General features: G+C 41.9%; 1 protein-coding gene across 2 annotated transcripts; it reads right to left on the reverse strand.

Moving 5' to 3' along the window:
* Positions 1-790: 790 nt before the first annotated feature.
* On the reverse strand, positions 791-2,708 carry LOC139567863 (transcription factor JunB-like). Of its 2 annotated transcripts, XM_071389450.1 has the most exons (2): positions 2,411-2,575; positions 791-2,161 (listed from the first exon to the last, which is right to left on the reverse strand). In XM_071389450.1, exon 2 carries the CDS (start codon positions 2,121-2,123, stop codon positions 1,224-1,226), a length of 900 nt encoding a protein of 299 aa, XP_071245551.1. In that variant the 5' UTR covers positions 2,124-2,161; positions 2,411-2,575; the 3' UTR covers positions 791-1,223. The 2 variants fall into 2 exon arrangements, with proteins under 2 accessions (XP_071245551.1, XP_071245550.1); XM_071389449.1 differs by having other exon boundaries at positions 791-2,708.
* Positions 2,709-23,695: the final 20,987 nt, after the last annotated feature.

Here is a 23,695-nt window from a genome sequence, read left to right on the forward strand (position 1 = left end):
TGCTGATATCAATGATATGGCCTTCATTTGGTCTATAATAGTCCTACACTTTTCCTGTTTCTAACTTATTGGCAAGGCTATTTGCTGAGTTTACATTAAACTTTGAATGTTCAGAGACCTGTACAAGATTACTTCCACGTAGCCTACTAATGTTTAGTTTCCCTTCTCACATCAGCAAAGAACATCGTTTGCTTTGCTGGAAAATTGACCCGTGTATTTTTATCTCGACATTAGTTTCGCATAAGGTTGTTTTGGGAACTTGAACACTGCGGTGGCTGACTAGGGAAACTCCCCCCGCCTTTAAAAGCTTGCCATTGACAAACTTCTCTTCACACACACAGTATGGTCTAGTAGTAAGGTCTCTCGAAAACGCGCCGCTCTACTGACGGGCAATGTAGGTGGGGGTTCACGGAAATCTTCCCCTTGCTGTGACGTGTAATTCCAAAAAATACCATATTTGGCAATACGTATGTACGTCAGAGGGCAAACAACACAACGCGGGCACGTCTCGTACGTCAAGCCCGTTTCTGTGTTGGTTGATTAAAAACAGAAACCGTTCCTGATGATAATTTACTGGTTAGCGTGGGAAATGTCAATGTAATTATGAATCCATGTAAACAACACACCTACTTCTACACACATGTTAACACTAAAGCTTGTCATGAACACTATAGCTGCAATGTAATATATAGGCCTAGGCTATATCTAGTTCATAGGCCTACAGCGTTCGTTGGTTTGAGAAATGTCAATGTAGTTGTGTAGAAAGGATACAATGTAAAATAGACGAGGGTAAATTTTAAGATTTTACTTAAATATATACTGTACAAGTAAAAAAAGACAGTGAGGATCAACCTGACTTAAAACAATAACTTATAAATGGAATGCATTTCACAAATGACAGTTCAAATTAATTAAAATAAAAAAATGTAAACAGGCAAAGCCATAACTAGCGGACACTGTATATAACTTGTTCAGAATGCCCCGAGTGTTATTAGTCTTATTATTGTGCACGCGGTTTCCCATGTCCATCATACCCTGGAAACCAATAAACAATGCAAAAAAAATAACCAACTTTTGAATATTTTCAACATGAAAACACAATGGTAGTTCACTCAATTGCTGTCCCAACAGTGCAGTAAGTTCTGATTGCTTTAACAAAGGAAAACAAATGTATTCCCTATTATTGTCCAGTGTTTATTTTATAGTCCATCGTTTTATAGTTTTCAAAACGACTTGATCTTGGATGTCAACATGAGTTGACAGCCAGAACTGACGTGTGTCATAACTTTCTGTTTGAGTTGAGCTACCTGCTCGCGCAGGACGGAAGCTGTGCTGGAGAGCCCGGCGTTGTCTGTCTTCAGAATCTTGACCTTGTCCTCCAAGCGCGAGATGCGCTCCAGCTTGCGCTTCCGGCACTTGGTGGCTGCCAGGCGGTTCCTTAGCCTCTTGCGCTCGGCCTTGATGCGCTCCTGGTTCTCCATGTCGATTGGGGACATGCCGCAAACTGACTCGTCGTCGCTGCTCTCCATGTCTGGAACGGTCTGGGGCTCCTCTTTCATCCCCGAATATCGCTGTGCGTGTAGGCCTGCTCCGGCTAGCGAGTGTTGGAAGTGGTGGGATGGGTGCGCCGCGGCTTGGTGGTGCTGGTACTGGTGGTGAGGCAGGTAGCTGATGGTGGTGGAGGGGTAGCTGCTGGTTGCAGGTGTGAGGTTAGTGTGAGGGCCACAGCTGTTCAGGGTGGTGTACTCCAGGTGCTCCGGATGCATGGAGGAACCAAACACGGTGGAGGCCACAGTGCACGTGGAGACTCCACCGGTTCCGATGGACACGTTCGGTGGCGGCATCTGGTTCATCTTGTGGAGGTCGTCCAGAGCTTTAACGAACCCGTCCGCGAAGCCCTCTTGTTCCTCTGTGATTCCCCTGCTGTAGAAGTACTGCCCAGGTGTCGGTGTGGTAGTGATGACACCGTTGCTGTTCTGGATGATCAATCGCTCCAGTTCAGGAGAGGCGAGCTTCAGCGAGCCGACTTCTGATGCGACCCCGGTCGGATAGAATTCACTCTCGTTGCGCAGCTGAGCCTTGAGGCTTTGGTTCCGATAGTTCTCGGCGAAGTTCAAGTTCATGTTCTGCTTGAGGAGCTTGTAGTCGTGCAGGGCAGCGCCTGAATGACCATAAGCAGAAAGAAACGAGTCGTCATGATAGAAAGGCTGTTCCATTATTGTGGACATTATTCAAATATTGCTGGAATTCTTCAGTGTAGTAGCTGAATTTATAAGTCCAAAAAAGGGCAAGCCCTCTCGAGTGTCTTTTCAGCAACCAAACGTTTCCGCAGAAGGTATATTATAATCAAGCCCAAAGTTATCAATGTAGAACAGAGCAAAACTTCCAAAATAGTGGAACTGTACTGTACCGAGTCAATAGTCGTCGGGTTTTTTTTCTTGACAGTTGTATTCAAACTGATGTCCGGTGACTAATTATTGGATTCCACACAGTCTTTCGTCCCGTTGATATTTCTTTGCGAACTGGAATGTTAGTTGTTTTCTCGCTGGTTTAAACTCGTGTTCTACCAGTGTTCATGCGATACAGGCAATTTATACACTTTATAGTGCAAGAAACGCACCGATTGGCCAGCCCTTGTTCCACGCCCTGAAACGTCAGATGCTCGATGACGTTGTTGCCAGGAACTGCTGAGATAAACAAGACTTGAGAGAGAGGAAAGTGATAGGCTACGTAAATGATTTTATACATCTATCTGGGTTAAATGGTAGTGTTATTTGCGTCGAACCTCCACTTTCGGATTCATTTTGACTTCATATATTGATGTGGATATAATCTTGAGGGCTATCTTTATAACACCGTTATGAAGGGGGCATTGCCAGTTGGATATAATATTATATTGATACATTTGAGTACTCTACATGTATTGATAGGCTACATGTATTTTGTGCCTATTAGGGTCCATATCAGAAAATATCACTGACACATTTAGCTGATTGAAGATTGCCTTACAATTACATCAGCTTGGGTCATTTACCTAAGAAAACTATAGGTCTTCCTCAGGCTAAGAACACGACTATTTAGCCTATGCAATGTCATTGTATAACTTGTTGAACAGTAGCCAAATTTCCCTTCCCATCGCCTTGTATCCACACAGTGTTCAATAGTGTTCGATTGATAAGGCGCGAGGCTGAGTCATGGCAACGAAATTTATAGCAAGTCCATATTTGGTTATCCTGGCGCATCAGTTCCTGCTCCGTGTGAAAAGCGGGAAGCCACTCCCAGGTTGGACCGCTTCCAGGAGCAGGCCTCCGGGCGGGAAGAGGTGGAGTAGCCGTACTATACTCCGAGTAGAGCAGAGGGAGGGTGGGATGTGGAGGAGAGCAGAGGCTAGAGTGGCAAGGTAGTGCGATATGTCCAGAATAGTTTATTCAGAACAAGAATAAGCCTGGCACCATCACGATCACATGTGAAAAAGTGAAGACTCCAAAGTATTGGAGTCTTTCCTTTTCATTTTACGCATGGTGACGCCAGCCAAGTGGTTATGAATTTATTATGGAGTGGAAAAGTAGTTATGTCCAGAATATCCAAATCAGAAGAATTGCTGACACCATAACGATGAAACCTGAAAAAAAGTGGTTTGGGATGCTTTTTATTCTTACAATCAACCTTTTTGAGTCTTTATTTTTTCCCTTTTACTCAGAGACAGAGGCCAAGCAGCTTTATTTTATTTTGTATTAATTGCTGTAAGCATCACGATGACACTTTGTGTGGTTTGGGCTTTTTTTGTAATCAACCTTTGGTATTCTACGCATGGAAAGGCCACGCCAGACTTTTAAATGTATTATAATATTAGCTGACAAACAGCTATTATTTGGCCTCAGGTAGAGTTTTACCTTGAGAAACCATGGTAGCAAACAAAACAACAAAGCAGGAGACCCCTCTATCCGAACACCTGTTTTTGGTTCGAGGAGAAAGAGGTCTCTGTCTCCTGAGTATGGTAATGAGGTCTGAATCATTTTCTCACCCAGAATAGAAGAACGGTCGAATCGAACGATGCAGGCATCCGCCCACGCGCCCCTAGTTCTCCAAGTTCTATCTCCATGTTCGACTCGTCCCAACCTTCCACCCATATCCTCAGGTGGAGTAGCAGTCTACTATGTTGTCTATACCTGTATGCCCATCAGGGGAACAGAACGTTTTCTGGCAATAACTCTTAAAAACACTTCCATTGTAATTTCCTTCAAGCCGTAAATACTGTTTTTTATTATTTTATTTATTTTTTGCAATCAGATTTTTGGCAGCCAGCAACAAGCAAATGTGCTCAGTACGAATGTTTTAATATAATTTCCCGCTTTCTGTGTACTCAGTTTTGGTATGACAATTTGTCATATGCCAAGAAATATGACATATATCAATTACGCACTGACAAATTTCCTGACAACAATTTGACCACAGACCTTGCAATGTATAGATAAGATAGCTTAAGTAGAACATACTTAGAGCCAATAATCGATGACTTACTTGTATTATGATTGGACTTGAAATCATCGGTTCAGTGCGTCCTCTAAGATATTATGAATTTATTATGGTCATAAAGCGATGAGTAAAATGTGTTAATTATTTACAGACAAATGTTATGGTTATATTTCGTCTAGGTAAATTCATGAGTAAGCGCATTGTTTGTACTATAAAGACACTCATAGTAAAATAATGAGATGAGTTTGGAGGGGAAACACCATAAAGATGTTGTGGCTAGACAGAAACATTCAAGTTATAAGCGAAGTTGTTTGATAACTTGTATCAAAATTGTATTCAGGAAAGCAACTTCCGTTAGGCTTACCTTTACTCGCGAGCATCTGCCATGTCTTTTGTGGTGCACCCAATGCTGTGACTTTTTGTGCTATTTTTAGGCAACTTGTTCAATAAAATTTGCATCACATGAATTGATCCCTTGTGATCATTTGAAAGGAAAAAAATAATACAATTAATATACTGTATCTGCAATTAGAAAGAAAGAAAAAATGTTTTCCCCATGAGAAATGTTTTCAGAAATATCTCCATTGATTTCTCAAGCCAATGCTGACTCTTAATATTTTTCTTTATGGGAACTAATGCTCTGCCTAAGTGGTGGTCAGCCCATGGGTCCAGCCCATAGGACATGTCAATTAGAGGTCACCCCTACATACATACTCCACATGAAACATTGACCTTATTTACATCTGCCCTACTTCTTCTCTCCTGTCAGTGAGTAACTTCAGAGGAACAGCATGATGCATAGCGGCTCTTTCTTTGACTTCTTGCTCTTTTCTCCACATCCCCTTCTCAATATGCATTGGGGGAGAAGGTTAGAGGGGAGTGAACTTGGATCCCCTCCTCCAATGTGGTTTGAGAAGGAGACGAGAATGTGAGGAATGAAGAAAATATGAATTGAGAAAGAGCCAGTCACCACAGCAGTGGTCTACTCTTGACTGGAGAGAGGTCACTGACCAGTCTGACCTCATTCATTAAAAGGTCAAGAAGATTGTCAAAAATCAATAGGGATCTTGTTCATTGTGGGCCTATGATCTGTGACATGGTGTGCCATTTTTTGGGGTCCCACTTAGTGAGTGGTTATTAAGTAATTATTAAGTAATTACTCACTCTAGTTATAGGCCTAATAATGACTGAGTGAGTTGTGGAGTGGTCATAGAAGTGCACTGTTTCCGGTTTATTAAGATAGACATGGATATTTGTTTTGCTTCCGTTAACCCAAAAATCTATTCAATATTTCATTAGAAAACAGGTATTTTCAGCACTTTATTTCGAGACAAGATTTCTCCTGAACACAAATAGAATACCCTTCTTTCCCCCTTTCTCTCTCTTTCTCTCACACTCATCACATGCATAAGCACCCAGACTCACTTGAGCCCATACTCTCTCTCTCTCACACAGACATACACACATCACATGCATGCCCAAACACACACACAGTTCACAGCTCATACGGGCAATTTCGTCATTTTTGTTGAGTGAGGGTAATTTAGGATGACATATTTCATTTGCTTTCTGAGGAAGGTGAAAGATGGGAAGCAAAATGCGGGAGAAAAAGACAGTAAAACCATAGAGCCCTGTGGTGTTAATCACTCACGGTGGTGAGCATGATGCAGGCGTGTGTGTGAGCGTGCATGAGGCCTGTGGCAGGGCTGTAGGAAAAGAGGGGCACTTAAACCTGGTCACTCACTATTGGGCCCAAAAATTACTGGGCCCAAACATCACTGCCCTACCATGGGTGTTACTCTAGCACTCTGCCCTGGGCTGGGCGGAAGGGCTGGAGAGAGAGAGAGAGATGGAGTGAGGGAAGGATATTGTATGAGAACGGAAGGAGAGTGGTAAGGTCAGGCAAAGAGAATGAGGAAAGGATGCAGCATGCTTAGGCAGTCTAGCCTAGCTACGGGTGTGTTCGTTAATTCGCTCTGGCAATCTACTCCGATTTCAGAGCACTCTCGTCTGAGTGTGCCAGAGTGCAGAATAACTGACGAATTTACGAACGCTTAACACCCGTTGAATATGGCCGGTGTCAGTAAATGTGGGTAAAAAGAAGCGTAATTAAATTGTTGCCAGCAGCATAGTTACAGTCACCAACGCTCTGGATAACATGATGAGTACAGCATAACCAGCTCTGCTAGGGTGAGTAAAATGGTCAGAGTGAAGTGTTCTCTCATTTGTGTCAGGACGTAGCTAGTTAGCTTGGGTACTTGACTGCCGTTGTGAGGTCAGAACGCTCGGATCAACCCTACTCCTCGGCCAGAGCATCCAGTGTACGTTCCGAGAGCGAAACGCTCTGAATTTACGAACAGAGAATCTGACAACGCTCTAAATTTATGAACGCCCAGAGCGCACTCTGGCACTCCAGAATGAAATTCCGAACACACCCTAAATGGGATGACTATAGACAGTACAGACAGTACAGTATGGGGGCAGAGATAACTTTTGTTTGGCTGCTATTGCCTGAGCAGAGATGAGGTGATGACTTTAAGGAATGAAAAATAATAAAGTCGTCAAATAAAAACGAAGTATTGTAAATAAACAACTGAAATATTGTATTATTTAATAGTAATTTAGTTGTTTACTATTGATATCTTACCCAATGTGGACCTGACTGTCACGCCCTGACCATAGTTTGCTTTGTATGTTTCTATGTTTTGTTTGGTCAGGGTGTGATCTGAGTGGGCATTCTATGTTGTTTGTCTAGTTTGTCTATTTCTATGTGTTTGGCCTGATATGGTTCTCAATCAGAGGCAGGTGTTTGTCGTTGTCTCTGATTGGGAGCCATATTTAGGTATCCTGTTTTGTATTGTGGGTTGTGGGTGATTGTTCCTGTTCGTGTGTTCCTATGTTTAGTGTTCACTATTTCGGGACTGTTGCGTCTTAGTTTATTTTGTTCAGTTTATTGTTTTTGTTCGTTATTGAAAGTATTCTAATAAATATGAATACTCACCACGCTGCGTATTGGTCCGACATCTCCTACTCCTCCTCAGACGAGGAGGATGAAGAACGTTACACTGACAGAGACAATGGAATATTTTACATGTTTTAGCAATTGCATGTTCACCATTCTTGGCTTTGGAATGTCCATTAAAAAGCTCTAAAATAATTTTAGAGTAATTTAATAATGCATTTGATGTTTTTTTAGTTTCTTTTATCGGAACCGACCTCAAAGCACAATAATCACTCAGCACTACCTTGATGACAAGACAGAGAGATTGATGGTTAAGTGCAAAGCATTCTCTCACGGTAAATGGCTTGGTAATAGAAAGAGGCATGTACGTTAAGATCAATTTGATTGTGAGTCACAGAATTTGTGGGTGAAAGAAACTCATCTGAGATCCCGCTTGGCCTTTCTTTTTCAGTAAGAGCTCTGCACGGAGGTGTATCCTATGCGTGCCATCACTAACAGTATCGTCTCCATTCTGCCATCATGTACTGTAAACCAAATCTACGTGTTTGTGTTCTCTGTCCGTTAGTCATTAGTTCGCTTACTCCAAAGTTGAGTCCTCAGTTAGTAAAGGACAAAACAATAAAGCTGCCTGAAGGAACATGATGTCTATTTGGCCTTCACAATGATGACTGTTTTTTTTTACTTCCCTCCATCCCTCCCTTCTCTTATGCCCCCAGTTCCTCCATCCCTCCCTTCTCTTATGTCCCCAGTTCCTCCATCGCTCCTTCCTCCTATGCCCCTAGTTCCGAACTTCCCCCTTCACAATGACTATTTCTACTTCCTCTTTCTCTTCCTCCCTCCTCTTTTGCCCCCGGTTCACCCTCTGAGTCAGGCCCTTGCCGAACACTTAACACTGGCCATCGCAGTTAAATGAACCAGAACAAATCTCATCTACTCCCCACTACATGTCTTTTTCTCAGGCAAGGTCTTCTCTGCTCCATGCGCAGTGAACCAGAAACGGCCTGGAAGGTACGGTGAGTCAGGTATGGCTCTGTCCCCGCGAGGACAACAGCGGGAAACTCGCTCACTTCCCTGACCCAGCAAATTAAGTCAGAGGACGGTTGTTAGAGGTTAGTAAAGGGGCTAGTCAGCCTTATGCGTGGGGGTCACTATCTATAATTAGATACTTTTATTTTTTAATAATTTACCCCCACCCCATTCGACCCCTCCCTCTCTTCCTTTTGTCAATCCCCCTATCCATCTGTCGTCGTTATCTGTCCGCCCGTGGGAAAATGAGATTTTGTGTATGTAATCGTTTTAATGAAGGGAATGCAGCGTTGCCGTTGAATCTGCATATCCTCGTTCCATAGCTCCCAGAGAAGTGCTAAGGAGCCTTGTAGCAGTGAGAGACCTTTAGCACAAGACAGGAGGAGGCCAAATGTGAAGCGCAGAGCGCAGCAGGGAAAAGACGGTCGGCCCAAACTGTCCCCTCAGGCCCAGGGGCTGACGCGATACATATGGAGCTGTCCTTCCTCTTCCATCTCCTTAACTGTCGCTCTGCCAGTCTGTAAAAAGGCGAACGGTAGTAGGTTCTTATAAGTACAGGATTGATCATTTTATTTAATTCTTGCTAATTTCATTTAATTGAGTTGCCATTGTGTTTTTCATAAAGAGATGAGGCGTTTTCGATTGCTGTCTAAGGAATATCGAGGGAGGGTGGAGACTGTAATTGTTTTTTTAAATTAGTAAATTATGAAAGTGTCATGGCTGGGTCAGGAGAGGTGATGTCATACCTAACGCAGAGCAGAGAGAGTGAATGATGGAGAGATGTGAGTAAGTAGTAACTCACACTCCACTCCAAACACACCAAAACAATGCTCATCACAGTCATGTTTAAACATCTACTGTTGTAAAGTGTTGTAGACTAGACTCTAGAGTGACTAATGATATGTTGGTCCACATGATGTTCTTGGTCAACTGCCAGTCATTAGTAATGGTAGAGTAATGGTAGCCATAGAGTAATGGTAGCCTAGTATCAATTTATGCATGTAGACTTACAATTGTATTTACAGGTACATCATTCTGGATGAATTTGTTTCATGTTGTATAGGAAGTTAGGAACTGCTTTTAGTTAGTTCGTTTTTTTGTTTGTAGTACCCTAGTGTGTTGCCCTAGTGTGTGAATTCAGAAAGTATTCATACTCCTTGACTTATTACACATTTTGTTGTTACTGCCTGAATTCAAAATGGATTAAACATATTTTTTCCTCACCCATCTACACATAATACCCCATAATGACAAAGTGAAAATATGTTTTTTGAAATTTTCACAAATTTATTGAAAATGAAATACAGAAATCTGTCATTTAGAAGTATTCCCACCCCTGAGTCAATACTTGTAGAAGCACCTTTGGCAGCAATTTATAGCTTTGAGTCATCTTGCGTATCAGCTTTGCACATCTGTATTTGGGGATTTTCTCCTATTCTTCCTTGTGGATTCTCTCGGCGGTGAACAGCAATCTTCATTTCTTTCCACAGATTTTCAATGGGATTCAAGTCAGGACTCAAGGACTTTCACATTATTGTTCTGAAGCCATTCCAACGTTGCTTTGGCTGTATGCTCATTGTCATTGTCATTGTCCTGTTGGAATGCAAATCTTAGCCCCAGTCTGTCGTTAGCACTCTAAAGCAGGTTCTCATCAAGGATTTGCCTGTATTTGGCTCCATTCATTGCTCCCTCTATCCTTACCAGTCTCCCAATCCCTACTGCTGAAAAGCATCCTCATAGCACGATGCTGCCACCACCATGCTTCACGGTAGGGATGGTGTTCGGCGGGTGATGACCTGTGCCTGGTTTACTCCAGACAGCACTTTGCATTCAGGCCAAAGAGTTCCATTTTTGTCTCATGAGACCACAGAATAATTTTCCTTATGATCGCAGTCTTTCACTTGCCTTTTTGCAAACTCCAGAAATGCTTTCATGTGCCTTTTTGTCAGGAGTGGCTTCTGTCTGGCCTCTCTCCCATAAAGCCCAGATTGGTGAAGTACTGTAGAGACTTTTCCATTTCCCACTGACGGAGACAACTGTGCTCTCGGAAACTTTCAACACTCCAGAAATAGTTTTATACCCTTCCTCAGATATGTGCCTCATCACAATTCTATCTTGGGAGATCTCCGGATAGTTCCTTGGACTTCATGATTTAGTTTCTGCTCTGACATGCACTGTCAACACTGGGACCTTATATAGACAGGTGTGTTTCTTTCTAAATCATGTCCAAACAATTGAATTGGCCACAGGTGGACTCCAATCAAGTTGTAGTGATGTTTCAAGTAATGATCAAAGGATTTTTAAAATGTTTTTTTATTTCACCTTTATTTAACCAGGTAGGCTAGTTGAGAACAAGTTCTCATTTACAACTGCGACCTGGCCAAGATAAAGCAAAGCAGTGCGACACAAACAACAACACAGAGTTAAACATGGAATAAACAAACATACAGTCAATAACACAATAGAAAAAAAGTCTACATACAGTGTAGTGATTTGTAGGGGTCCAGATATTGTAGCTCTTTCAGAACATCAGCTATCTGGATTTGGGTGAAGGAGAAATGGGGGAGGCTTGGTCAAGTTGCTGTTGGGGGTGCAGGGCTGTTGACAAGGGTAGGTGTGTCCAGGTGGAAAGCATGGCCAGTCATAGAAAGATGCTTATTGAAATTCTCAATTATCGTGGATTTATCGGTGGTGACAGTGTTTCCTAGCCTCAGTGCAGTGGGCAGCTGGGAGGAGGTGCTCTTATTCTCCATGGACCTTACAGTGTCCCAGAACTTTTTGGAATTTGTGCTGCAGGATGCAAATTTCTGTTTGAAAAAGCTAGCCTTTGCTTTCCTAACTGCCTGTGTATATTGGTTCCTAATTTCCCTGAAAAGTTGCATATCGCGGGGGCTATTCGAGGCTAATGCAGTACGCCACAGGATGTTTTTGTGCTGGTCAAGGGCAGTCAGGTCTGGAGTGAACCAAGGGATATATCTGTTCCTGGTCCTAAAATTGTTTAATTGGGCATGCTTATTTAAGATTGTGAGGAAAGCACTTTTAAAGAATAACCAGGCATCTTCTACTGACGGAATGAGGTCAATATCCTTCCAGGATACCCGGGCCAGGTCGATTAGAAAGGCCTGCTCGCTGAAGTGTTTTAGGGAGCGTTTGACAGTGATGAGGGGTGGTCGTTTGACCGCAGACCCATTACGGACGCAAGCAATGAGGCAGTGATCACTGAAATCCTGGTTGAAGACTTCAGAGGAATATTTGGAGGGCAGGTTGGTTAGGATGATATCTATGAGGGTGCCTGTGTTTACAGATTTGGGTTTGTTCCTGGTAGGTTCATTGATAATTTGTGTGCGATTGAGGGCATCAAGTTTAGGTTGTAGGATGGCCGGGGTGTTAAGCATGTCCCAGTTTAGGTCACCTAAGAGCACGAGCTCTGAAGATAGATGGGGGGGCAATCAATTCACATATGGTGTCCAGGGCACAGCTGGGGGCAGAAGGTGGTTTATAGCAACGGTGAGAGGCTTGTTTGGATATTGGATGCACCTGAGCTCAATTTGGAGTGTCATAGCAAAGGGTTGTGAATACTTAAGTAAATTAGATATTTCTGTGCAAAAATAAAATAAAACATGTTTTCACTTCGTCATTATGGGATATTGTGTGTAGATGGGTGTGAAAAACATCTATTTCATCCATTTTGAAATCAGGCTGTAACACAAAATGTGAAATAAGTCAAGGGGTATACATACTTTTTGAAGGCACTGTAAATGTTTTCCAATACTATACTTGTGTATTTGGTCTTAGTACTAGAGACGGTTCCTCTTTAGAGAAATAGCAGAAGTAAATGTGAGGTGGGAGGTACTGGTCTGGGTGTGGCTGGATGGGTGGAGCTATAGTACACCACATCTTAATTTCCCAGAATGGTGGAGTTGACCTGTGTGGCAAGAAGGCAGGAAAACCTCTCAACACAAGCACACAAAAATAATCTGGCAAAACTCACTCTCACAAACAGTTATGGTCCTAATTAAAAGTATTGATATTATTTTACTACTGTCATATTCTTGCATCTTTAAATAAATGGAATTAAATGAATGATAAATACCCATTGATTCTTGAAGTATATAACTTAGAAATGCCTCTTGAGCTCAGTTCAGCTGTCATACCCCATCAGAACCCAAAATATAAGCGTGTTTTACCCAAATGTTTGTAAACAACCTAAATGTAAACAAACACTGTATAGCCTCAAAACATAGTTAAAACTATAATGTTGATATCATGGAGGGTCAGTCCTTGCATCCATAGCTTTGTCTATGAATTTTCGACTGGTTACATTTCTCCAGCCCTCTCCCTTAGCTTTTCAGCAAAACAAGGCCAGGGAGAACGATTTGTTATTGTTTAAATGTATTATTCTAGCTTTAAGGATTACTTTTAAAATTGAAAAAATGACAATTTGGAAATAGTGTTGTTGTTTTTTTAAATGCTGTTAACCATTGCAGTACAATTACTTAGCATATATTCGGTAGCTTACGTCTGGCATGCGAGGACTTGTACTTTTGTTTGGAAGTCAGTCACACACAGACACAGACACTATTTCCCAGCAAGTGATTTGAATGATAGATGGTGAAATGTTAAACATGTACCTCATTGTGTGCATTCACAGATGCTATATATACTCTTCAAGTAATAATACTTAGAATACTCCAGTGATCAGAATCCAAAAGTGAAAGCAGTCATTTCCAGTAGCGCTCTAGAGTCTGGCAACCCAAACAACTCCACATCCCCAGGCAGTCCCATTTCAAAGAAATGGTGTGTGTCGATGAGATTGTGTGTGTGTTTATAAAGAGACTTTGTCATTTGTTTGACAAAATTGCATAGGAAATGCATAAACATTTATCTTAGAAAGTAAGAGGGAGGGCTTTTAAAAGGAGAGAGAGGACACACTGTCTGTGTGTGTGATGGTGTGAGTTTAGCCGAAACTGTGTGGGTGGCATGCTGCATTCAGATGCAGGGCTGATCATCATTTAGAATCAGCAACTGCCCCTGATGCTTCCAGGAAATAAAGCAATGAGGAGAAGTGTGTGTGCGTGATGATTGACATGATGATATGGTATATGCTACGAGACAAACATCAAATTCACTTTACTCTAGCTTGATTCACATGCTTGGGATGGAGATTTAATGAAGTTTCCTCAGGGCAGAGTTAAGTGAATTCACTTCCCCGATTGAATGACTGGTTACATTCAGCATGTTTTTACCATTCAATTATATTTTGCATCAAAACACCTCAATTGAAAACACTTCAGAAATCAGCGCCAACAGATTTACATTTGACATTTGAGTCATTTTAGCAGACATTCTTGTCCAGAAACACTTACAATTAGTGCATTCATCTTAAGATAGCTGGGTGAGACAACCACATCACAGTTGTAGCAAGTCAATTTTCCCTCAAAGTACTTATCCGCAAAGTCAGTGCTAGTATGAAAAATGATCAACTTTCTCTTCCTCTACTATCAGTGACTGCTGTTGATTATTATTATTTTTTTTAAGAAACTTTATTTAACTAGGCAAGTCAGTTAAGAACAAATTCTTATTTTCAATGACAGCCTAGGAACAGTGGGTTAACGGCCTTGTTCAGGGGCAGAACGACAGATGTTTACCTGGTCAGCTCAGGGATTTGATCTTGCAACCTTTCGGTTACTGGTCCAATGCTCTAACCACTAGGCTACACTAATGCCAACTAACACAGATTTCCCTTCCTTCCAGTTTATTTACCAGAAGTGGTTCACCAGCTTGTACCCACAATATACATAGTCTGTGTTCATAAGCATTGATTGCTACCTATCAGAAATAGAGAGCAGACTACCAGTCAGTTGAAATCTGCAATGCCAGAAAAGAAAGTCACACTTGCAACTGTTATATACGCAGGATGGATAACATACTTTTTTTTTTAAACACAAAGATAAACATTTCAGTCCCATGGAAACATGGGACCGTAGTACATATACACACAGACACTTCCACTCATAAAGGCCCTCTGTGCACCCCAGTGACTCACAGATTCACACGCCCCCAAATAAACATGACACACACTTTTCGGTCACACATCAAATGCTCTGTGCCTGGCTGTGCAGACCCCTGAGCTCGGTCTACTTTCCCCTGAATCCCCTGACAAACAGAGGGGAGAAAACACACAGTCACTGCTAGGCATGGTGAAGCAAGCTTTCTTTTTTCAGAAAATTGGCAGCAGATTTGTCACTCTCACTCTTTCTCTCTCTTCTTTCTCTCTCTTCTATTACACCCTTACTTTTCACTGAAAGAGAAAGCTTACTTACACTTATTTTTTCTAAGCGACACGTTGTGCAACACACATGATGATGTACCTGAACAGTCATAAACACCCATTCTCAGAACTAGACTAGCAGTGATGAATTTAGAGAAAAAAGCCAAATAATTCTGAAGGATATTTTCACTGTTGTATATGACAGTATTGTTCATGCCGTGATATTACACTTATACTTTATCAGTCTGTTGTATTCTAGGTGTTTTCTGGGTCATCAGCACAAACTAGCAGTAGTGACAATGCTAATTGTCAGGTAGTGGTAGCCGAGACAGGCGTAGCCTAGTTACCAACCACCAGCAGACTGGGAGAGGCCGAGCAACGGACCTCAACAACACCAGTACTGGTGCGACTGAAACTTCTCAGCCAGTAAGACAGAGAGAGAAAGGCTGCATGTTTTTAGTCAGGGAGCTCAGCCTAGACCACAGACGACTCAATTCTGCTCGGCAGTGAAACGGTTAAACTTTAATTCTGTCCGGCAGCAAAACGGTTAAACTGAGTTATATAATTTTTAGAAATCTCCCCCAGCTGTGCAGCTGACTTGGTAGTCCTGGTGGCTCAGGCCTAGAAATGAGGTTGTCTTATCATTCAATCAGGAGAGTGGTTGTATGTGAAATATCTTTGCTTCCTAAGGCTTGTCTTCACCTGTTATGGTGGAAATGTTTTAATTATTGTTCTTGACATTATCTCCATTAAAGAAAGGTGACGATCCTAACACAGTTTTGACTGCGTCTCCATTAAAGAAAGGTGATGAACCTAACACTGTTTTGACTGTATCTCCATTAAAGAAAGGTGATGATCCTAACACTGTTTTGACTGTCTCTCCATTAAAGAAAGGTGATGATCCTAACACTGTTTTGACTGTATCTCCATTAAAGAAAGGTGATGATCCTAACACTGTTTTGACTGTGTCTCCATTAAAGAAAGGTGATGATCCTAACACTGTTTTGACTGTATCTCCATTAAAGAAAGGTGACGATCCTAACACTGTTTTGACTGTATCTCCATTAAGTGGAAAGGTGATGATCCTAACACTGTTTTGACTGTATCTCCATTAAAGAAAGGTGACGATTCTAACACTGTTTTGACTGTATCTCCATTAAAGAAAGGTGACGATCCTAACACTGTTTTGACTGTATCTCCATTAAAGAAAGGTGATGATCCTAACACTGTTTTGACTGTATCTCCATTAAAGAAAGGTGACGATCCTAACACTGTTTTGACTGTATCTCCATTAAAGAAAGGTGATGATCCTAACACTGTTTTGACTGTATCTCCATTAAAGAAAGGCACTGTTTTGTACTTCTATCAGTGGAGGCTGCTGAGGGGAGGACGGCTCATAATAATGGCTGGAATGGAGTCAATGGAGTGGTATCAACCACACGGAAACCTCGTCTTTGATCTGTTTGATAACTTTCCATTGACTCCATTCCAGCCATTATTATGAGCCGTCCTCCCCTCAGTAGCCTCCACTGGCTTCTATGACCAGGAGTAGGATCTGACCTGGATGAAGAAGAAAAACCGGATCAATGAGAAGAGACACAGGTGTACAACACTAAGGAAATACTTGTTTTCATCCCTCGACTCCACCTTGCTGCATCAATGATTACGTTTACATGCACATTCATCATTTGATATTGAACTGATTATCTTAATCGATGTAAGGTCATAAAGTAAGTAAGCATACACTGATTAAAAGACCTAGATTATATCTTCAATTATAATTATTAGGATGTAAACATGTAAACACCTTAATCGGTGTTCCAGCGGTGTGTTTGATCTGCACATGTGCTAGCACCAGCCGAGAGCCTCCCTCTTTAGCGCCAGTGAAGTGGGTTCAGAAAATCGAAAAGTATGCATGTTAAAAATGGTTTTCACATACAAACTTTAGATGCCCGTACTCAAAATTAAATTGGCTTCCCAAAAATAATATGGTCACTTTGATAAAATTATTATTTTGATTGCCGATTTTTCTGCATTTATCAAATCCCACCAGTAGCCTGATTTCAGTAATTGTATTACTGTGTCCATGTAAACGTACCCATAGTTGTCTTCACACACACACACACACACACACACACACACACACACACACACACACACACACACACACACACACACACACACACACACACACACACACACACACACACACACACACACACACACACACACACACACACACACACACCCCTGCCATAAAGAGAAAAGACAACAGACTCCCCCTCCTCCATCCCTCTTTGTTCTGTATCTGTAAGTGCCTGTGTCGACAAGCCACATCAGAGCGCCGAGCTCTAACGAGGCCTAACGAGCACCTGTGTAATTCACCAATTATAATCAGTCTAATGGCGTGGCTCTAAGCGGACCCCCCCCCCCACACACACACACACACACCGCCTCCTCCCCTCACCTTCTCCTTTTTCTCCACAGGCGAGAGAGGGAGCAGCACACTTTCTGTTTTTATAGACTGGGAGCCAGTGAGAGGGGGGCAGATGCTTTGACTCCAGGGTTGTGTGTCCAGAATGGGGATACAGAGGGAAGGATTTGGGGTTGGTTGGATGAGCAGAATGATATTACACGTGTATAAACAACTTAACTTCAAGTTGAATAGGTAAGACATCGGTCCCACTCAGCCTCATAGACACACAACCCAGACGGATTTGATTTCCGGTTTATTATCAATAAAAAGCTCTAGAACAGTTCCTTCATCAGGGCTGAATGACACTACGCCTCTCATTCATAATTCACCAAAAACACAGTTCGCCACAAACCTCACTTCCTGTGTGAAATGCAGCAGGAAATGCTTTATTTCCTGTAGTGGAGTGAGCATGTTAGTGACGTGGGGGGTTGGTGTGTGTGTGTGTGTGTATATGTCGGTGTGCGTATCCGTACGTACATGTCTTTGTGTGTTCAGCCATGTACGTGTAATATTAACATGGACACACACGTCATACAATAACAGTAAGGACAATGCTTCTAAGCTCATTAATCATGAACTATTTTAATCATTACCCCTTAAAATGAATGAAGCATTAGAGGGCCAAGCATGCGTGTTAATAAACAGTAGAAAGTCAAAAGGGAGTTCAAGTCACAAATGTTGCAAGAGAGGTAGGAAACCATTTGATAGAATAATTTTAATATGGTGGCTGTTACCATAATGTCTACGGACACAGCAGGTGGGTGTTAGTCATTAGGGTGTGTGTCTTGCCAGATCCTCGAAATGACGTCAAGACAACACAAGGTGTTAAGCAATCCGAAAATCAAATTGACACATTCACTCAACACCGGGGCCTTCAGAATTCTCTGTGTGATTATCACCTTGTACTGTAGATAAACCCAGTCTGATGTCTCCTGTTCCCAGTGTCTGGGGTCCTCAGGGGCCACGCTCACTCCCTAGGGGCCTCTTATACGCTGTGGCTTCGTTCCAGTGTCTATACTAGCGTACTACTTAGAATGAAGCAATGTAATGGCCATGGATTCTAACTAAATAAGTGGCTATTATGGATATTGGAACCTAGCCAACGTTTCTTGTTACCAGTGTTTGGGGCCTCAAGGGCCATACTCACTCCCTCTCACTTTCTGGTACCACAGCTCACCTTGGCTGAGGTGTTGTAGAGTGGCGGCCAGCACTCTTAAGCCTCTTCACGTCGAATGAGAAAAAGAAAGTCATGATATGACGATATGGATTAAGTTCAACTCATTATCGTGATAGAAATACAATGCCAGTGTCCTGATGTTCTGGTATTTGCCACACCCATGCCGTGAAAGGTGTGTATCTCTACAGCCATGAGCCTTCATGGGTCTGCTTGTAGCAGTGATGCATCCCTAGACTGTGTACCCCCCTACGCCAACGGGGATACGACCAATATAGATCTGTTGTCAAGGAAACAACCAAAAGCCAATCAAAGCGGTGTATGGAGAAATGGCAACGAATACATCTAAAGAGCGAAGACCAATAAAAAGAAAGATCACGACATGCACGCAGTTTCTCTCCTGGAATTACATTGTGCGCGTAGAAACGGAGGGCTACAGACACTCATATGTAAATGCTTTTGTGAGTGTGTGTGAGTCTGGGAATAGCTTCATTCTGACGCGTGGATGTTCGCAGCACACACACAGACCAGCTGAAACACTATCGCACTGTAGCTCCCTCTCTCTCTCACTTCACCTTCTCTGTGTTACGACATCAATCTGTCCTCTCTCCCTCTCTCACCATCTCTCTCTCTCTCGTTCTTCTTCTCAATATATTTCCTCTGTCTATCTCTATTTATCTTTCTCTCTCTTTCTAGCTTTCCTTGTTTTTAAATCTCTTTAAATCTCTCTCTCTCTCTTCTCACCTTCTCTCTCTTCTCTTGTTCTATCTCTCCACTCTTTCTCCTTGCCTCAGCTTGCCTTCTGCATATGGGCCAGAGAACATTCTCTCCTTCTATTGCTTGGAAAATGTGAACATGAGTCAATTCACCCAACCTCCCCCTCCCCACTTCCCTCCCCCCTTGTAACTACTGTTCAATATTCAATACCTCATCTACATACTACAAAAAGTATCACTATTATCATCATGATAATAGATACAGAATTGGACAATAGGTGCTTTCATAATATGAAGGACGAATGGCGAAAGCGTTGCTGTGTATTACATTGTGGGTCTTCTATAGGAAACAACCTGATAAAAACATCATTGTGATTCATAAGTTTTACTTGCCCCAAGAGCTCACTCTAGACATCCATAGTTAGAACGTTTGTTTGTGTTATTACTGGTAGCAACGCCACTTTAATGGGCCACGTGAGTTTTTTTCTTCTTCTAAGGCTACAAAATAAGATGTGGGGGCAATGACATCATTGTGTTGTTTAATAGTTAAATGATTAATAGTTACCCAGCATTCCACCACATGAAGAAAGGGGAAGGAGGGGTGAGTAAGGGGGGGAGGGGTGTCTCCTCTGGCACCTGGAGTGGAACTTCCAGCCAAAATCAGTTGTTCCCCCTCGCCTCTTCTCTTTGACCCCCTCGCCTCCCCCTCCTCCCCTCTGCTCAGAAAGCGTAGGAGGGTGTCTAATGCAAAGCCCCCTAAATTCCCAAGTGGTCACCATCATCAAAACATGATAACTACAGTGAGGGAGATGGATGGCTGCAACTAATAATACAGCTTGTTTTCTGTTAGAGGCTGTTTGGCATTTTGGAAGCACAGTGTGTGTGTGTGTGTGTGTGTGTGTGTGTGTGTGTGTGTGTGTGTGTGTGTGTGTGTGTGTGTGTGTGTGTGTGTGTGTGTGTGTGTGTGTGTGTGTGTGTGTGTGTGTGTGTGTGTGTGTGTGTGTGCGTGCGTGCGTGCGTGCGTGCGTGCGTGCGTGCGTGCTGGCGTGCGTGCGTGCGTGCGTGCGTGCGTGCGTGCGTGCGTGCGTGCGTGTGTGTGTGTGTGTGTGTGTGTGTGTGTGTGTGTGTGTGTGTGTGTGTGTGTGCGTGCGTGCGCGTGTGCGCGTGTGTGGTGTGTGCGTGTGTGTACATGTTTTACTATACTTGTAAGTACTAGAAGTCCTCACAAGAATAGCAAACCAACGAAAATTCAGAGAAGTGAGAAGATTTTTCCGATCCTCAATTGTAAAAAGGCTATTTTAGGTTTAGGGTTAGGGTTAGGGTTAGAATTAGGGTTAGGTTTAGAGTTAGGAGTTAGGGTTAAAGTTAAGATTAGGGTTAAAGTTAAGGTTAGGGTTAAAGTTAAGGTTAGGGTTAGCGCTTAGGGAAAATAGGATTTTGAATGGGAATCAATTGCTGGTCCCCAAAAAGTCCTCACAAGTATAGTTAGACATAGCTGTGTACAAGCGTGTGTGTGTGTTTGTTTGCACCTCTTACTAGACCTATGCGTGAGTCGCACTGAGTCACAATTGTCCCCTTTGGATGGATGGTTAGGGGTCTGGAGCTGCTGTGTGTGGGTGTGTGTGGGTGTGCAGGCAGGCACTAAGGTCCAGGCAGGGAGTTGTACAGACCTGTGGGATATCTCCATCATAGGAGGGGAATGTGTCTCAGTCTGGGTCTGTCTGGGTTTAGAACAGCATCTCTGTCTGGATAGAGACACAACCTACTGTATGTAACTATGAAGTCTAATAACCTATTGTATGTAACTATGAAGTCTAATAACCTACTGTATGTAACTATGAAGTCTAATAACCTACTGTATGTAACTATGAAGTCTAACAACCTACTGTATGTAACTATGAAGTCTAATAACCTACTGTATGTAACTATGAAGTCTAATAACCTATTGTATGTAACTATGAAGTCTAATAACCTACTGTATGTAACTATGAAGTCTAATAACCTACTGTATGTAACTATGAAGTCTAACAACCTACTGTATGTAACTATGAAGTCTAATAACCTACTGTATGTAACTATGAAGTCTAATAACCTACTGTATGTAACTATGAAGTCTAATAACCTACTGTATGTAACTATGAAGTCTAATAACCTACTGTATGTAACTACGAAGTCTAATAACCTACTGTATGTAACTATGAAGTCTAATTACCTACTGTATGTAACTATGAACTCTAATAACCTACTGTATGTAACTATGAACTCTAATAACCTACTGTATGTAACTACGAAGTCTAATTACCTACTGTATGTAACTATGAAGTCTAATAACCTACTGTATGTACTATGAAGTCTAATTACCTACTGTATGTAACTATGAACTATAAGGACCTACTGTATGTAACTATGAACTATAAGGATCTACTGTATGTAACTATAAACTCTAATAACCTACTGTATGTAACTATGAACTATAAGGATCTACTGTATGTAACTATGAACTTTAAGGATCTACTGTATGTAACTATGAACTCTAAGGACCTACTGTATGTAATTATGAACTCTAAGGATCTACTGTATGTAACTATGAACTATAAGGATCTACTGTATGTAACTATGAACTCTAATAACCTACTGTATGTAACTATGAACTCTAATAACCTACTGTATGTAACTATGAACTCTAAGGATCTACTGTATGTAACTATGAACTCTAAGGACCTACTGTATGTAACTATGAACTCTAAGGACCTACTGTATGTAACTATGAACTCTAATAACCTACTGTATGTAACTATGAACTATAAGGATCTACTGTATGTAACTATGAAGTCTAATTACCTACTGTAGGTAACTATGAACTCTAATAACCTACTGTATGTAACTATGAACTATAAGGATCTACTGTATTTAACTATGAACTCTAAGGACCTACTGTATGTAATTATGAACTCTAAGGACCTACTGTATGTAACTATGAACTCTAAGGACATACTGTATGTAACCATGAACTCTAAGGACCTACTGTATGTAACTATAAACTCTAAGGACCTACTGTATGTAACTATGAACTTTAAGGATCTACTGTATGTAACTATGAACTCTAAGGATCTACTGTATGTAACCATGAACTCTAAGGACCTACTGTATGTAACTATAAACTCTAAGGACCTACTGTATGTAACTATGAACTCTAAGGATCTACTGTATGTAACCATGAACTCTAAGGACTTAAGGTATTTAACTATGAACTCTAAGGATCTACTGTATGTAACCATGAACTCTAAGGACCTAAGGTATTTAACTATGAACTCTAAGGATCTACTGTATGTTTGTAAGTTTTCCTGACCCAGATAAAAGTTGTTCCTGGACTAAAATACATTTTTAATTGAGATACTCCATTGAGTGTGTTTTTTACTCTAGTCCAGAATTAAACTTAATCTGTGTCTGAGAATCTGACCCCAAGTGAACCTAAAGGTATCAGCTGGAGGACATTGGCCAGATGAGGGAGCTTGACATGTGATCATTAAAACCCAATGGGTGAGACATGGGGGAAGAACATAAATCTGTCTATAAAATCCTCTGAAAAGGAATGAGAGAGTGGAAAAAGAGATAGAGGGGGATGATGATGGGGAAACATTGAGCAGGGGAGGTACGGATGGATGGAAGGAGGGGTACATATTTCTTTTGGCAAGTCATAAATTGTAATTCAGACAGGCAGGAACACACGCACACACACACACACACACACACACACACACACACACACACACACACACACACACACACACACACACACACACACACACACACACACACACACACACACACACACACACACACACACACACACACACACACACACACACACACACACACACACACACTCGGGTCCCTGGTCTTAATCATGAACAGAAATCATCATAACAGTTTCTGTCATCTACCTGAAGCCCTCTGCTGAATCAGTCATATGCAGCTGCAGTTGTATAATAGAACCCAGGTTCCGTTGACACCTCGCCAGAACCCTGACTGGGTTCCTTAACGGGTTCACTATGTTGTGAATGTATGAAGTGGGTATATCAGCGGTACTTGACTAATCAGTGATTCAGGGAAGTGCGTGCGAGTTGAATGGAAAAAAAATAATACAGGATTGTTTGGGGGTTTGGATCTGTTTTGGGGTTCCAGTTATACTAGTCATGGGCACTTCTGAGAGAGAGAGAAAGACTCTGTGTGTGTGTGTGTGTGTGTGTGTGTGTGTGTGTGTGTGTGTGTGTGTGTGTGTGTGTGTGTGTGTGTGTGTGTGTGTGTGTGTGTGTGTGTGTGTGTGTGTGTTAGCCTACTGAAGCGTATTCACATATGAGTGTCTTTCTTTGGCAGTTCCTTTCAGGTTCCGTTTACCGTAATGCTTTTCCTGGCACCATTAAACTGTGGGGAAACAGAATAGGAAAAGAAAGGGTCAAGGACTGGAACTCTAAATTACAGACAATAGAAAATCTGCTGGGGCTCAGTGTGGGCTGGTTGATGTGTTTACTGTCGTCTGTGTGAGTAGCCTATTAGGATCAGATTATGCGGGCAATGATGTTTGTGAGAGTAC

Source organism: Salvelinus alpinus, chromosome 2 (assembly GCF_045679555.1).
Source record: "Salvelinus alpinus chromosome 2, SLU_Salpinus.1, whole genome shotgun sequence".
NCBI lineage: Eukaryota > Metazoa > Chordata > Actinopteri > Salmoniformes > Salmonidae > Salvelinus > Salvelinus alpinus.